The 17,570-nt window shown below is 41.4% G+C and overlaps 1 protein-coding gene across 3 annotated transcripts in view; it reads right to left on the reverse strand.

Annotated features, from left to right (window-relative positions):
• The window catches only part of CNTNAP5 (contactin associated protein family member 5), an 811,538-nt gene that overhangs the window by 36,463 nt on the left and 757,505 nt on the right, over positions 1-17,570 (reverse strand). For all 3 annotated transcript variants that reach the window (XM_086718348.1, XM_086718347.1, XM_086718349.1), the window contains one exon: positions 10,773-10,860. In XM_086718348.1, coding sequence (XP_086574474.1) covers positions 10,773-10,860 — 88 coding nt within the window. The remainder of the gene's footprint in view (positions 1-10,772; positions 10,861-17,570) is intronic.

The following is a 17,570-nucleotide window of genomic DNA, read 5'->3' on the forward strand; positions in this document are numbered from 1 at the left end:
AAGTCGATAGCAGTGCCATTGGCAAGGAAAAGTGATACCAGCTGAAGAAAATCAATAGGCAGGATGGTTGTATGATCTTATTAACAATAGCTGCTGTTTTCAAATACCACCATATGCCAGACCCTTTACACACATTCCCTCTTATCTTCATCACAAGTCAATACAGCAAGCATTACTACTACTTTACAGATGAGGAAACCGGGCTCAGAGAGGTGCAGTTAGTAGCGACACAGCTAATAAGTGACTGTTACAGGACTTAAGCCCCATGCTGTCTGATTCCAAACCTGTTAATTTTCCACCTCATGGCAAGGCACCACTGTAAGGAAGAAACAGAGTGTAAAGGGAGGCTGGAGATCCCCCTCCAAGATCAAGCTATGGCATATTGAGCAGTAAGGCACTGAGCCCATACAACTAATACATATCATCCATTGTTTGTCCTTCAAGGAACACCTAATATGTGCCTCCTGATAGAGTAGCAAGGAAGTAAAACCATCAAGACCCGTCTTGGGAACTTCATGACTCCCCCCATACTGCGAACGGGAGAGGGATGGAGATGGCGACAACCTTTTGAACGATCAGACTGGATCCCAAACTTTTAAGCATAGTTGATCCACTAATTCAGCTCAACTGCTGAGAATGTAAATGTGAATACTATCAGGTAGGTTTGGCTGGGTTTAACTCTTAATTCTTTTAAGATGAATTCACCAGAAACTAAGAACTGGCTATTTACCAAGCATCAACGAGAGTCAAGGTTATAGAATACCATATTCATTGATTCCCCCCCGCCCCTCCGCCCGCCTGCAGGAAGACTGAAATGCAAGCCTTGTTACACTTCCCTCTTCCCTGGAAGATCTCTTTTACGTCTCTTTTATGTCTCTGGATGACATTAGAGTCTGGAGCCATTTTTCAAGAGAAAAGGTGTCGGTTTGGATAACACGGCCTCTTATATCATCATCATCGTCATCATTACTACTATTATTGCAAACATTTATTGACCTTTTTTATGTCAGCATCACGCTAGTCACTTTATCTTCATTATAACCTAATCTTTCAAATAGGAACAGGCAGTATAATCATAATACATGCCTATCTCTAATTGAGAAAAGTAAAGCTGAGAAAGTTAAGTAATTTGCACAGGTCAGTGAGTCAGCACCGAATCGTGCCTGGAACCCAAGGCTGATCCCAAAGCCTGACTTATGATAAATATGCTACTCTGCTGCCATGATTAAAACCTGCCCCTACATTCTGCTTTTAAGCCCACAACACCTAAAGATGTGAGGCTTGAATTCAAGAGTCCTTAACAGAAAAAAAAAAAAAAAAAAAAAAAAAAGAAGAAGAAGAAGATATGTACACTGTCTGGAATATCTCATGTCATTCCTTAAAACCCAAAATATGGAAGGACCGATTGGGAGCGTGAAATCTGGACTCACAGGGTCTGACTTTAAATACCAGGTCTGCCACTTGTTAAGTTTGTGATATGGGGCAAGTTGCTTAACCTCTGCGACTTAGTCTCATCTGTAAAACAGCAAACTCAACCTTCTTGAGTTGCTGTGAGGAAAAAAAAAATGAGTTAACATAAGAGCTGAGATCGAGCACAGAGAAGTATATTATTAATTATAAAAATAATTATTGATTAGTATATTATTAATTAGTATATTATTGATTAGTGAGGAAAATGTAATATTTACCATAGTCTAAAAGAGACACTCTGAACCCTTGAAAACTTTAATAAAACCAAGATCACTCTGAGGACTTTCCTTTGCAAGAGGAAGAATTTCTTTTAAGTTTTTTAATGTTTATTTATTTTTGAGAGAGAGACAGAGAGCGGGTAGGGGAGGAACACAGAGAGAGGGAGACACAGAATCCGAAGCAGGCTCCAGGCTCTAAGCTGTCAGCACAGAGCCTGATGCAGGACTCGAACCCATGAACCATGAGATCATGACCTAAGCCAAAGTCGGATGCTTAACCGACTGAACCACCCAGTCACCCCGCAAGAGGAAGAGTTTTAAAGTAAGAGGGAACTTTATAACAGGGAGAGTCTGTTAATTTGATTGGAGTATCTATATGGCCTAGTAAACTGCATGGTCCATAACAACGCTCAGTTTTGTATGATAAAAAATGTCTGAACTTTTATTAATAACAATCATGTCAGGAGGCTTCTGGTAGACTCCAGGAAACATGCTTTGCTAACAAAGCTAGGCAAAGGTACTTCCTTGAAAGGGCCACCCCTCTTTCAAATAGATTAGAAACAGCTCCTCGGAGCTGAGGAAGGTCTACTTTTGGAAACAATGTATCTCAAATACCTTCCTTTCATTCATTTATTACCTACTAGTTTAGACAGAGCAAGCGATCGCATTGAACGAGTAACAAAGGGGCATGTGGTTCAAAGTGAATTTTTGCTCTTACAAGAAAGACTTGACTTTTTGCAGAGCAGCACAGAGCACGGAGTAGGTCTGGGTTCTTATCATGGATTCATTTCAAACACAAAATAAAATTGCATTTCAAATCAGAAGATAACGCACATTCCTTTTGCATGAGGTGAAATGAAATCATCTGTGGAAATTCTCTATGGGGAATAAAGGCCATCCATTGTTTTTAAAAGAAACAGTAGCCAATTCTATATAGCCAAGTTGCAGTTCAATATTGGCTATCTTGAAAATACAAAAGATACGGTGTGCATATTTAAGAAATTGGTATGATTACTGCCATCTGATGTTTCGGGATGCTTGAAAGCACATCAGTCACTTCGTGAGATCAGATAAGTTAATGAATCTAAAATATCTTATGACTCAGAGAAACACTATCACTTAAAGAAATTTCTGGATGCAGTCTGAGACAATGATACACATTCTCAGAAGTCAGAAAAGGATTGTGGTTTGCAATCTTTCTATTCACTGAGGAACTAGGAATGAACAGACACTAAGTAAACATTTAAGAAACCTATGCTTTCAGAATGAATGAATGAATTAGTGAATGGAATGAATACTTGCTTCAAAGTGAATACTTCCTCAAAGGAGTCTCTTGGGAAGCTATAAACTTGTCCCAAGGAAGGTAACATGCATGCATTTCCTTTTTAAATGTTTTTATGTATGTATGTATGTATGTATGTATGTATGTATGTATGTATTTGAGAGAGGAGAGAGAACCAGTAGGGAGGCACAAAGAGAGATGGGGACAGAGGATCCAAAGCAGGCTCTGTGCTGAAGCACAGAGCTCAACACGGGGCTTGAAGTCACAAACCGCGAGATCATGACCTGCGCCAAAGTGGGACGCAGAACCTACTGAGCCCCCCCACCTCCTGGTAACATGCATGTCTTAAAAGAGCATCTCTCTCAATTAATACCTTTTCTGTTGTGACGCATTAGGACTGTCAATGCCCACAAGCACCATACAGTTACCCAAATCGTGTGCAACTTCTAGCCTTTCCTGTGTAACTGAATCTCCTCTCTCCTGCTTCCACAAAGCAGAAAACACCTATGAAAAAGGCAGAGGCATTATTCAATTATTGTTGATTTTTCCTCCTCACATTCCATCACGCGTTCTGGGAAGAGTACCTCGGCCTCCTTTTGAGAAGACACCATTTCCCTATTCTCAGCAAATGTGGTTAATACTGCGTTGACCCCTTCACCCCCTCTAGGGCCATAGTGGATTGCTTTGTATTCAGGAGCGGCCACTCGGTGTATTCTAGTGACTTGGACATTGTAGTCATCTGGGATGGTCACCTGACACAAATTGATCCTTTGAGATTCAATCCAGGACTTTCTTTGGAAATTGTAGAAATCAAAGGCTTTCTTTCTACCAGAGGGGCTGAAATGGTAGTATTTGAGCCCAGGGTTGCTGAGTCTACCTTTGTTCCTCTTGAAATTATGCCTGAGAATGAAGCCCCAGAGAAATGTAACCAGAGTCAAAAGTGGAGCCAGAAACAGATAGAGTGACAAAGACTGAATCACGGTCACATCTGAGCTTCTGAATCCAGCTGTGCCTGAAGCAAAGCCTACACTCAGAACCCTCCATTTTTACCAACTATTATATTCTCCACTGTCACCGCCGCTTAGGCTGGTATGAACTCAACTTGCCCTTGAACGGCCCTAACCGATAGTGAGTGACACTCATATCTTCAGCCAACACCATGGTTCAGAACTGCTCACTCAGAACATGTCTGTGTGCCTTTTTGGAAGTTACCTTTATAGTTGCCTTTCCAGAGTCTTAAAACAGAACAAAACATCAGTCCTTTATGTTGCCACAATCTTAAACTGCTTAAACCAACATTTATTGAGTGTGTGCTAAATGCCAAATGCTTCGTATACAGGGTCTCGCATAATCCGTACACAGCTCTGTGAATTCAATGAATCAAGTATCATCAGCCTCATTTTACAAATGAGGCACAGGAGACAGATTGGAAAACTCCCCCACGGTCACATGACAGCAATTACAGGACCAAACACATGTCACTTTGTCCCTAAAAAGCTGAGCTTCTTACTTTGTTAATTTGGATTCTCACTTTAATATCAACTATACCAGATGAGTCATAAGGAGCCCCAACTGTACAAAATCAAAACAAAATGAAGGTGTATGCAGTCTTCCAAAATGAGTTCTTTGAAGCACCCACCTTTCATTTATATGCATAAATTCTGCTTTGCTTTCTAAAAATGGCAGCCATAATGCACTTCTACAATATGCTTGAGAGAAATTTACCGTAACACCAAGCAGGGCATTCATTCAACAATGGTCTGATGTTGCAGAAGACACACAGTAGGCTTAAAGTTCAAAAGTGAGGGATTTGGATGATGTCAAGAACCCTGCTCTATAGACACAATCAAAACCCACTTCATTTTAATAGACTAAAAGCATCTGTAGGTGCTCACAGCTAGCCCTGCAATTTCCAGATTAGCTCAGTTTTATGCAGGTTAAGAAGGAATTCTTTCAATTTCTATATGGCTTCTTAGGACCAAGTGAACTTTGAAGCTAGGTGGGCAAACAGGCATTAGAGCACAAGAATAATGTCTCTGCCAGGTGTGAGCTTTGTGCTTCGAAATCGGCAAATAGGCAGGGTATCAGCAAACGCTGTCTGCATAAACAAACAATCCTATAAGCGTGTCCTGAGTGCAAGTCTGTTATTATCTATGCAGAATCTGGTGGCTACAGTTTAAAGGCAGTGCTTTGATTTCTTTCCACTTAAACTTTCACATTTTTCCATATCTTAAAAAGGAGCTACTTCCTAAATCTGGAGTGCAGTGAAGGCGGCTTTTCTCAGGGGGCACCCGGGTGGTTCAGGCAGTTGAGCATCTCACTCTTGATTTCAGCTCAGGTCATTATCCCAGGGTTGTAGGATTGAGCCCTGTGCCTGGTTCTGCACTGAGCATAGAGCCTGCTTAGGATTCTTCCTCTCCCTCTTCCCCTAGTCCCTGCTCACTCTCTCTCTAAAATAAAATAAAATAAGATGAGATCAAATAAAATAAAATAAAATAAAATAGACTTTTTAAAGAGGTAAATAATAATTACAGTTCCTTAATTATTACTTGTACCCAAAATAGTTTTTTTAAACGTTACAATCCAATTTAATGACATATCCTGGTACAGCAAATTTGGGGAAACCTGGACCAGAAAAAAAAAAATAATTAAAACAAAACCAAAACCAAAACAGTTTCTCTTAGAAGTGTAAAGATATTTTTTAAAAAATAATGTTTGTTTATATTTGAGAGACAGAGAGAGACAGAGCACAAGCAGGGGAGAGGCAGAGGGAGGGAGACAGAATCTGAAGCAGGGTCCAGGCTCCGAGCTGTCAGCACAGAGCCTGATGTGGGGCTTGAACCCAGGAACCACAAGATCATAAGCTGAGCTGAAGTCAGATGCTTAATCAAGTGAATCACCCAGATGCCCTGAGAAGGGTAAAGGTTTTTGAATTCCTAAATCTGTCTGAATGTCCACACTCTCATGCCCAGGCCAAGTTGCAGAGAGACTTAGAAGTACAGAGATAAGTCACACTATTTGAACCTCAAGAAAGCATTTCTATATTTTCTAAAGAATGAAGCTATTTTCCAGAGATGATACTGTCCAAAAGGATGAGGTGTTTAAATACACACTTGTTTTTCCTTTTTTAATGTTAATTTCTCTTAAACCCATTGATGCAATAGTACCCAAGCTAAAAAAAGGTCTCCCTTAAAAGTCCAACGGTGTCAGTAAACCGAGGCATAAACCTAGCAACATTCCATGACTTCCCAGAGGTGAGCGCCTGTGATGCAGGTTTTAACGTCAACAATTATATCTGTTATTTTCATGGACTAGTTCTTGCATCACAGGAATTCTCAGGAAAGTGTTTTACTCATCATGGTATAAATATAGCACATACCATGGAGCACCACGGTCGGTACAGATTATGTACTAAATCATTATCCTCTAGAATGGTCAACTGGTCCTTCCTCTTACAGAAAGAAAATGAAAACAACAACAACAACAACAACAACAACAACAACAAACAAACTTGTTCTTGTATCACAATGGAATGCTATTAGTGGCACTAAAGAAAACTGAGGCAATAGATTTATTACCTTGTTTGCTCTGGGTATCTACTCTGAAAAATGCTTGCACATCTTTGCTTTAGAGTTGAAAATGTCCAACAGAGTGCCAGGCTCTTCTAAAACTGTGGAGTAGGGTTTCATTTGTCATCAATGTCACTTACCCATTTCCACACCATCTCTACCCAAACCCTCTATCCCTGCACCATGCTCTTTCTGATGCATTAGCCTTAATTCCAAAGAGTAGCCACAATTAGTGTCCTTAATGATGAAGTTTATGTTCACATCCTCTCCCTCACCACCAACTAGAGACTTCTCATAGGCCAGAAGCATTGAAGTTAAATGGGAGTCCTGTCTGTCATAGCAATTTGGATGGGGAGAGAGACCAGAAGGCAGGAGTGTCCAACACTTAGCACAATGAAGAAACTTTACTGAGTATTATTTTTCAACCGTAACCAAGCTCTTTCCAATCTTTCCTCACAAAGTATCCAAAACAAAATGAGAAAGTATCCCTCAATGATTTAGTACCTTTATTTGAAGTTTCACCTTTTTAGTCTTATGTATTACTGGTTTAATTCAAAAGACAGGAAGACCACAGGAACATCCTACATGGTGACAAGATTAATGAGGGGATGCTGTTTAAACACGTGGATGTTTCTAGAGTTTCCACTGCACAAATCAGGTGCTATGAAAAACAACTTGAGTTTTGTCATCATTCAGCTCTAATTCTCTTTCCTCCCAAGGTTCTTCTTATTTGTTTGCAGTGAGGATTATATGACTCTAGATACATTTATGGAGCTTAGAACATGTAGCATACTAGATATTCTAAAAAGTAATTCTGCTTCATTAATACCAACAAACATACCTTTACTATGTCACTGAGCTTGGGGAACAAAGAAGAATCCTAAGTTTTGGGGGGATGGGAGGACACAACCAAGTTGGTGAGCTATAAACCAACATTTGGGTTGTATCATGGGAAAATACCTGCACCATCCCGGAGAAGAACAGAAATCTAAGCTTTGAGCCTTTGCCACGTGAAGACATTGAACCTGAGACTCTCACATGAAGCTTTAGTGACAAGTAGACTAGAAAAGAATATCACCTCACAGCAAAGGGAATACACATAAAACCTTCCCATTTCTACTGTGGCTCTCAATTGAAAAATAAGCAACAAAAGTAACAGTAGCATGACCTACTATGACATTAACAGGAGCAGCATTTCTGCTGATTCTTCAGTCACAGGCTTGCTCCCATTCAGGCCTGCAGCTCAAATTTATAGTCACTCTCTTTTTGGAAAAAAAAAAAGTGAGAACTTGAAATAATCCTAAATTGGTAGCACCTTCTGGCACCTGGCAGAAGAAAGTACAAATCTTGCCTGGACGAAAGCTTCCCAATTTTTGATCAAGGTTCCAACGCATTAATTTCAACAAAATATGCATGTACGTGCACACACACATGAGAGAACAGGAATCATATGAAAAAAATAGGAAAACAATTACAGATTTAGACCCCTACATACTTCAGATATTGGGATTGCCAGAGGCAAAATATATATATGTGTGTGTGTGTGTGTGTGTGTGTGTGTGTGTGTGTGTGTGTGTATTGGCTATTGAACAGAGCTATGTTCAATAGTTATTAACATAATAATTAAAGACATAAAAATATAGGAACAAAAAAAAAGAGTGAGAACAACAAACTAAATAAAGAGATATGTTTGAAAAAGAACAAAACATTATTTTTTGAAATAAAGACATAATTTATGAAAATGTTTCATTGAATGGGTTTAATGAGATATTAGGGAGAGATGAAGAAAGAATTAGTGAATTTAAAGATAAAATTGAATACACTGCCCAGAATTCAAGATAGACAAAAAATAATACTTATTACAAAAGTATAGTAAGAAACATGAAGATAGAAAATCAAAGACTTATCTAGTGCAGGTCTAAAATAATTGAAGAGAGAGAATAAGAATGAAGCCCAATTTCACATGCTGAGAATTTCCAAGAACTAACCCATAGATATATGGGTAAATAGGACATATGAACCAGATACACAGATAACATGAGAACCTAACAGATACAAACAGGAAACAAACACATCGAATGAGATACTTAACAATAATAAATCTACACCCAGATGCAAGGTAATCAAACTACAAAACACCAAAATAAAAGAGATCATCTTAAAAGTAGCTTGTGGGTGTTGGGGCTCAGGGTGGTCAGAGCACTTTCAAAGGTGGGACAGACTGACAGCCACCTTTTCAACAGTAACAGTAAAAGACAGAAGACTGCAGGGATGTGCTGGTAAGGGTTTAAAACTTGCTCCCCAGCAGCAGAGAAGCCCTGTAGCATTTCTGATTTCCATGAACAGCCTGAGGTTAGCCAATTTCAGCCTGAACTGTAACATCACTGAATGCACAATTGGGCACAAGATGTATCTAACAAGCTCTTAGGAGCTTGTGTGAGCTGGCTCCATCACATACCTAAATAATTCTTTCAATAACAGAGGGGAAATGCCCTTCATTATTGACTTGTATGTCTAGCAAAATTATCTTCCCAGAAAAAAAGGTGAAATAAAGTCCTTTATCAGATGAGGGGACACTTCTACAACATAAATTCATAAGGATGTACTTCAGAAAGAAGGAAATCAAACCTGTTAATACGTAGAAAGTTGGAGGAGTGAGTAACAAGTCAAATAGTGACTGCCTCGGTAAATCAAAAAAGTATCTACATAAAATAATTATTATTACAGGAGGTAGGATGGAAATGAGAAAACAAAAACCAACAAAATTCAATCTAGAAGTCGGTCAGTGTTGACCGCCTCCTTTGACTGCCATTTTGCAGACTAAAATTGACATTTCTCAGACCCAACTGCATTTGGGTTTCTGGACACATATTATGCTCTGGAAATCAAATAAGTTTATGGATTTGGAAGGCTGCAGTGAGAAAGGCGTCATTTTTATGCTTTTTCAGCTGTTTCTATTGGCAAGCAAACTCATGGTTACATGCCGTGTCTTCTACCATCACTTTTCAGAGATCTTTTCCTGCCTCCTGGGGAGGACTACTCCAGGACTGGGGCCTCAGTGGCCTCTGGACTCTAGCATCTCATCAGTGATGGCCTCAGAGTTAGCAGCTTCCCATAAATCCACTTGGGACGACTGATGAGTCATTCCAAAAGACTGCAACAAGAATCTACCAACAATGGAAGGGGTGCCACCATTATGCAAGTAACTCATTTCTGGCGTTAAATGCATTCCTGTTTGAAATGCCTTAAAAGTTGAATGAACAGAAAATAAGGAAGCAGAAACAAATCCAACCATACGAAAATGTAGAGAAGCTTACATTTGCCAATTTATAACACAAAGGTGGCCAGTTTGGATAAAGTACAAAATTCAGCCTTGTGTTCTGCACAAGATCATACAGAGGCTTAAAGTAAAAGGAAAATTAAGAGTATGCTTATCGTGATGAGCACGGAGAAAGGTACAGAATTGCTGAATGTACACCTGTAAGGGACATAATACTATATGTTCACCATACTTGAGTTTAATAAAAAAAGGAAAAAGGAAAAAAAAAAGAAAGAAAAATTGAAAGGAAATACACGAGAAGGGACAGGCCATGCAAATACTAACTAAAAGAAAAGTGAATCCACTATATTAATAATAGACAAAGTAGATTTAAGCACACAGATACTTAATATTAAAAAGACCACTTCAGTATGAAAAAAAATGTTCATCAAGTTATAAAAATTCCAATCTTACATGCACCTCATAAAGACACTCAAGGCATAGAAGATGAAATTTCACAGAATTTCCGGTAGAAAACAAAAGAAAATCCACCATTGTGAGAGGAGATTTCAATCCTCTTTCAGTTGGTGGTGAATTAATAAAGGGACTGAGCATCTGAGCAATCCACTAATTGGGTAGGTCAAATCCTTAATTTTGGTAAGTAAACATTAAGAAAATACAAGTAAAAAACAAACATTGAGAATTAATTAATTAGAACATAAGTAAACATTATCTTACTTAATTTCTATGTTACTTTGCCTTACCCAGTATTCCATAAAGTAGGTATAAATGCCAGCTCCCAACCCTGCCACATATGCCTGAGCAACTCCCCTACCAGAAATCTCGGTTCTAGATCTTACCTATGGTGAGCCAGAGGCTCCAGATTTGAATCACTAACCTGCCTGATGGAAATTATTTGTTTCTTCATTTATTTCAACGAAGCCCACCGGAAGAGAAAGGATGAGAAAACAAACCTGTGACTTTGCCCAAGGTGAGTGACCGTATGGCCCTGAATTCGACTTCTGGGGAAAAGTTGTAACTGAGTCGCAGGTGCTGATCTACCTGCAGGAAAACAGAAGACAAACGTGCATCAGCAGAGGTCTGCACAGAAAGGGCAGAACGCCCTCCCATCTGCAAAAAGTTTGGAAACACACACTGAGCAGACCCCTCTTTGGGATTTTTGTCTCTGGAGAGATGAGAAACGTCTCGCTAATTCTCCCACAATGCACGTAAAATACTTTTTTCTTCCCTCTTGGCTAAATAAAGGCCTTCACACAAGTCTTCTCCCTGGGAAATTCTGTACAGCTTTTGACAGGTATTTATCTTCCCACTGAAATTTTCTCACCAAGTTCTTTGTTGCAAACAAGGAAACAAATGAAGCCTTCTTGGGAACGTGCTGTGCACGCCTGCCATTACACAGAAAGCCCACACTCATTCCCGAATTCCCCCTTTCTCCTCATTTGGTCTTTAGGGCCACCACTGCTCCCTTTGCTACAATAATTCTGACTTGGCCTCACTCAGGTGTGGACTGTGGGATTTTGCCCAGCAAATCTTTCAGGGTGACAGAAAGTTAGACCATGGGGAGGAGAGACTCACTGAACGGTCACCACCAACAGGAAGACCTCATAACCCCGCTTCATAGGGGTGAACAAAAGCCACCACTGGGATTTCCAGGACTTGTTTTGCACCATAATCCTTTCGGGGACTCTCCTTGTCTAATCCAGTTCCATCTCCTTCCCTGCCCCTCATTCTGAGGCAATGTTACCCATCCATTCTTACATTCTCAGCCTTTCTGGTCTAGTTTTCCCAGGATCTACGCTGCACATTCACATGATGCTGTGCCTACAAAGGATCCTTTTTATCTTACAGTTTCATGTGGAAGGAAAAGGAGACTAAGACCCCTGCAAGCTGTGTGCCCAGCCCCGCTCTTCCCTTGGGGAGCAGCTGACCCAGGGGTGGTACTCGATTCTCCCAGATCCCATGGCCACGACTATCCCTCCGCAAATGAACCCTCCTCCAGGAACCTCTAGGTCCTGCGGTGGTTTCCACTGTGAGAGAAGTCACCGGCTGTGACTGTGGCTCATGGTTACATGCTTTATTACTATTTCATTTGTGAAATTAGACTGGAATCATATTTGCTATTTATTGAACTCTTGGTATGTATGAGACATCATATTGAAGCAGCTTTCAAAATACATGCCTCCCTAGAATACCGTGAGATAGGCATTATTACCCCTGTTATACAGGCTGAGGAGATGATGTCCTAGAGATCCATAACTTGGGCAGGGCCAGACAGTGTCACAAAGCAGTGTCCCACTCTCATGTGGCCCACCTGTCACTCTCTATGGGGTTTGCTTTCCTTGTCCATCCCTCTCTAGATAGGGATTGTAGACAATCACTGTTTAATTTCTGGCTTTCTACAAAACTCATTCAACAAATGTTTTGAATATCTACTATATGCCAAACACTGTTCTAAGTGCTCCCAGAGGCTACCTCCTCCAGGAAGCTTTCCTTGATGCCTTGGCTAGATCGGTTGACACTCTTTTCTGTCCTCATGGTGTCTTTTTTTTTCTGCCTCTAACTTTGCATTTAAAGTGCTGCATTATATTGGGGCGCCTGGGTGGCTCAGTCGGTTAAGCGTCCGACTTCGGCTCAGGTCATGATTTCACGGCTGGTGAGTTCGAGCCCCACAATGGGCTCTGTGCTGACAGCGCAGAGCCTGGAGCCTGCTTCGGATGCTGTGTCTCCCTGTCTCTCTGCCCCACCCCTGCTTGCACTCTATCTCTGTCTCTCAAAAATGAATAAACATTAAAAAAAATTAAGTGCTGCATTATAATGATCTGCTTCTCTCTCCCTCCCTGTCTCCATAAACTGTTGCCTCTTTGAGAATTCATATATCTTACTGATATATGTTTTCTGTAGGACCTACTAGAGAAACTGGCAAAGTATCTCCTAACACAGGTTTGCTGAGTGAATGAATAAACATCCTGTATTGATCCCTTTTCTATCTTGAAGCTATGAGGACAGAGTCGGTCACAGCACCAGGATGTCTCTCACTGCCTGGAAGCTCCTTCACCTTTAGGTACAACATAGGGTTTTAGCCCTCACGGTCCCCATCCGTAGTCTGATTAATACCCACGGGTTCAGATTCAGTCCTTGTCTCTAGGAATGTTTTCTTCCTGCCCCACTTCAGAGCTCTCCCCTGCCTCTTCCACTGGCTCAAACTGCCCCCTCCAGCAGGTGCAGGGGGCCTCCCCTCATGTGCTCTTGTCCAGGTTGGAGAGGAGGTTAAAGTGGGTGGAATTTCCAGCTGAGTGGAGAAGGGTGGAAAGATTCGTAGCACTGAAGGTGGAGCTGAGATTGCCCTTGCTTCTGCCCCTCACCTCCTCCCCGGGCTCCCCAGGGTCAGCTTCCCATGCAAGTTGTCCCTAAACCTTGACAGGCCCATGCCCAGATGTCACACATGGGAGAGCTCACTGGTCAAGTACGTGAGTCCTCCCTATCCTGCTGTTCTGTTTTGGGGAACTTACTTGGTGGTTAGCACTTAAACCAGGTGACTAATGAAGGAGAGGCGGTGAATGACAATCAAAGGGGTTTTTTGGAAAAGATGAGTATTTGTAAAGGTTCAGAGAGGAAGGAAGATGGCTCACAGGATACCTGGGGCTCCTGGTGGACTATGGAGAGCTGGGGATGGGCTCCAGCCCTGACATGGGATGTGGGCACCTGAGCAGTAGTACTGGTTCAGCTGCTGGGTCACTGATTGGAAAAACAGCCAACTCATAGGACAGAAGCACACACGTAAAAAAGAGGGGTGCCCCACAGATACTTATTTTAGGGCCTCAGCAGTTATAATATGGGCTATTGGAATCATTGAGGGATTCAGTGGGAAATGCATTATTTCATCAGGCTTCCTTTTGTGCATTTTACGGTTTAGCATTGTGTTTGTGTTTCATTATAATTGGTGAGGTCCTAAGGGGTGAAGCATTGTAGTCCTTTAAAACAGCGGGATGTCTTAAGTTTGTCATCTGGACTACAGAGCCTTGTTGATCTCAGAATTGAGGATACCCAGTGGTCTTGTCAAGTTTTAAGTGAGATGGAAAAAGATGAAAATGGAGCCAACCTTTTCTGAGTACGTCTTACATGCCAGGCTTCATGCTTGGTCTTTCAGCTATGTACTTTCATCTAATCTTTATGAAAACTGAGCTTGGTTGCATTTGAACCCCACCCCCGCCTGTTTTTATTTTTCTTTTTTAGTACAGCAGTAGACTGAAGCTCAGAAAGGTGAGTTATAGTCTAAGATCACATAATGCACGTGGTGGAACAGGAATTCACACTCAAGTTTGTCTCCCCGTAGCGACGCCTTGACCTTGAGATTTTCATCTCTCTAAGGAAGGAACTAACTACTGGGTTTCAAAAGCGCCTGGCACCTCCTTCTTTACAGCTTGTTGAGCTGGCATTTTGGTAAGCTGGCTTAATCCGTTTAATGTCATGGATGCATTTTAAATAAGAACACTGAAGTTCACCTCCACTGCCAGGACATGCTGGTGGGCACCTATACCTTAAAAAAACACTAGCCAAATTATAATTCTCAAATCATCACCAGGAACACTTGCTCCTAATTTCAGGCCCAGCCCCCATGACCTCCTTCTTGGCATCACAAAGAAAGAGAAGAGGAGGAATAGCCACTCAGGGCCTGGGAGGGCATGGAAGAATCTGTTTTTAGGTACAGGATGCCTCTGCTTGGTGGAGTATGGTGATGCCCGCCTGCCCTCTCTCTCAAACAGGTTCTGAGTAAGGCCTACACCCTGCTCCACACGGCCTAAGGGCAGGACTGGTGATGAGTAGGAGCCTACCTTTTTCTGCTTTCACTGAAGAGTTCCACGCAGGGAGGAAGAAGAGATCTAGCTAGGGCAAGAGGGGTGGGGGTGACTGAGAGGCAGGTGTGTTGTGTTCCTGCATCAATAAACTGAGTCCAAGTTCAAAAAAAGTCTAGCTCTAGTTTTTTCTGCTTCCTCAGTGTCTTGGGAACCATATGTTATCAACCAACACATGCTTATTGTTGATTGTTAAACTGATTGGTAGAGATCCTCTTGATGGAGAAGAGAAGGAAATACCTTCTATTGTCCTCCCACTGACCTGTCTGCATCTTTCATTTGTGGAAAGAAACACAGGAAATATAAAAAAGAAAGGAAAAAGGAATCATATATACACATGCCCACCAGAATGTGCCCGTATGTTCCATCAGGACCCCAGTCAAGATATTCACACAAGAAATCTTTATTCCCATCCATTTGATCCTCCAATCTTGCCTCAGCCCGAACTTTCTCCAAAGATGTATCCCCCTATTTCAAGAATAAATTCTAAAGGTAAACTCATTAAATTATAATCACTCAAGGATTGTTTTCATACCATATATTTGACAATTATTCCTGAACTTCTACTCAATCAAGCAAACTAATAGTCAAACTTGACTTCTCCCATAGCCCACACCCAAAAGGGCACACAATGCTACTGATGTTATTTTTCACATCTTTATCTCTGTGGTTCTGCCCACTGCACTAATTGAGGCCCTCATAATCTCTTTCTGGCTGGTCTCTATCTCGTAATCAAATGTATATTTCCATGCAGTGACCACAGTGAACCCCCTGAAAATGAAAATCTAACCATGCTACATTCCATGACTAAAATCCTATGGGAAACTTTCTTCACAGGGTCAATTTGATCTCCCCCACATAGTACATTAAACCCTATGGAATTCATTCATTTCATTTATAAATATTTATTGAGCACCTGCTTGACAAAGTGGGAGTTCTATGGTAATGAAAAGAGAGAAAAATCCCTGTCCTCTAGGGGAGAGAGAGAGGACAAAAAATTAGATAAATAAATCATACTGAATGTTAGATAGTGTTCAAGCACTGCAGGATAGAAGTCAAGGGGCTAGGTTGTCCATATTAAATAAGGTGATCAAAAATGGCATCATTAAGAATAGTTTTGGGGCGCCTGGGTGGTGCAGTCGGTTAAGCATCTGACTTCAGCCAGGTCACAATCTCGCGGTCCGTGAGTTCGAGCCCCGCATCAGGCTCTGGGCTGATGGCTCAGAGCCTGGAGCCTGTTTCCGATTCTGTGTCTCCCTCTCTCTCTGCTCCTCCCCCGTTCATGCTCTGTCTCTCTCTGTCCCAAAAATAAATAAACGTTGAAAAAAAATTAAAGAAAAAAAAGAAAAAAAAAGAATAGTTTTTAAAAAAATTTTTAATGTTTATTTATTTTTGACAGAGACAGAGACAGAGCATGAGCAGGGGAGGGGCAGAGAAAGAGGGAGACACAGAATCCGAAGCAGGCTCCATCCAAGCTCTGAGCTGTCAGCACAGAGTCTGACGCGGGGCTTGAACTCACGAATTGCAAGATCATGACCTGAGCCGAAGTCAGATGTTCAACTGACTGAGCCACCCAGGCGCCTAAGACTAAAGTTTTAATACAAACTCTCTGGCCACTGTGTTGAGAAAAGCTTGCAGGGGAACAAAAAGTGAAGCAAGGGCCTATCTGTCAATTAAGATGCAACTGTAAACTCTAATAATCCAAGGAAGAAATGAGAGTGGCTGGGGCAGGGTAGAAGCTGTTGATCAACATGATGTGGCATGTGAGAGAAGAGCTATCTGAGATGACACCATAATGTTTAGACTGGGAAACTGCAAGCATGGAGCTGCCACGGACTGAGATGGGGAAGATTATGGGGGTGGTGAGTGTTTGGGGTAAGATTCCCAGAAACTTAGTGTGAAATATGTAATGTTCAAGATGCACAATAGACACTCAAATAGATAGCCAAGCAGGCAGTGCTAGATCTGGAATTCAGGGAAAGGTTTAGAGCTAGATACACCTTTGGAATTAATTCATCAGCATCCCAGCGCATTTGAATGAAATTAGACATGAAATGGGCATAGACAGAAAAGAAGAGGAGTATGAAAATGAGTCCTGTGATGTTCCAGTTTGAATGATGATGGGAGGGCAAACAAAGAGAAAAGAAGGAGCAACCAGCAGATGCAGTAGAAACAGCAGGTGAAAGCTGTGTCCTACAAGCCAAATAAGAATGCGTGTCAAGATCAGAGGCAATTGCCGTGTCAAATGCCAATGAGAAGCCAAGTCAGGAAAAGATCGCTGGATTCTGTACGACCATTGGTGTCTTGAGAAGTATAATTTGACTCCAGCACAGGGAAAAATCCTTCTGTGATGTAGGTTTAAGAAAAAGGAAGGGAAACTCAGAAGACCAAGGAGGTAGACATTTCCAAGGACATGGGCAATAGACTGAAAGAGGAAATGGAGCAGTATATGAAGTCAGAGAAGACAGAGGTTTCCTCCCTCGACCTCGAGAGCGTTTTTTCTTATCATGTTGTATGCAAATTATTATTTTATTTATTATTGTAATTATGTTCTTAATGCAAGCAATCTTTGCATGTTTATGTTTTGGGGAGCCATCCAACAGAACGGGGAAATGTTGACAAGGGCGGGGAAGATATGAAGGCTGGAGTGATGTTCTTGAGTGGGGTCTGACACCTGGCCCACAGGTGGTGGGTCTGGCATGAGCTAGAATCATTGCTTGCTCATATTCACCCACATGAGGGAGATAGAGTGCCTGGACACCTATGCAGGAGGTGGGTAAATAGGGTGGAGAGAGTGTACGGGGGTATTCTCTTCTGGATGCTACATTTCTCACAAGAAAGAAGAAAAGAAAGTCATCTTGCACAAGGGAAGATGGGGTTGTAACTGTTGGGGTATAA

This window comes from Puma concolor, chromosome C1, assembly GCF_028749965.1.
Source record: "Puma concolor isolate L17-30 chromosome C1, mPumCon1.1.hap2, whole genome shotgun sequence".
Taxonomy (NCBI): domain Eukaryota; kingdom Metazoa; phylum Chordata; class Mammalia; order Carnivora; family Felidae; genus Puma; species Puma concolor.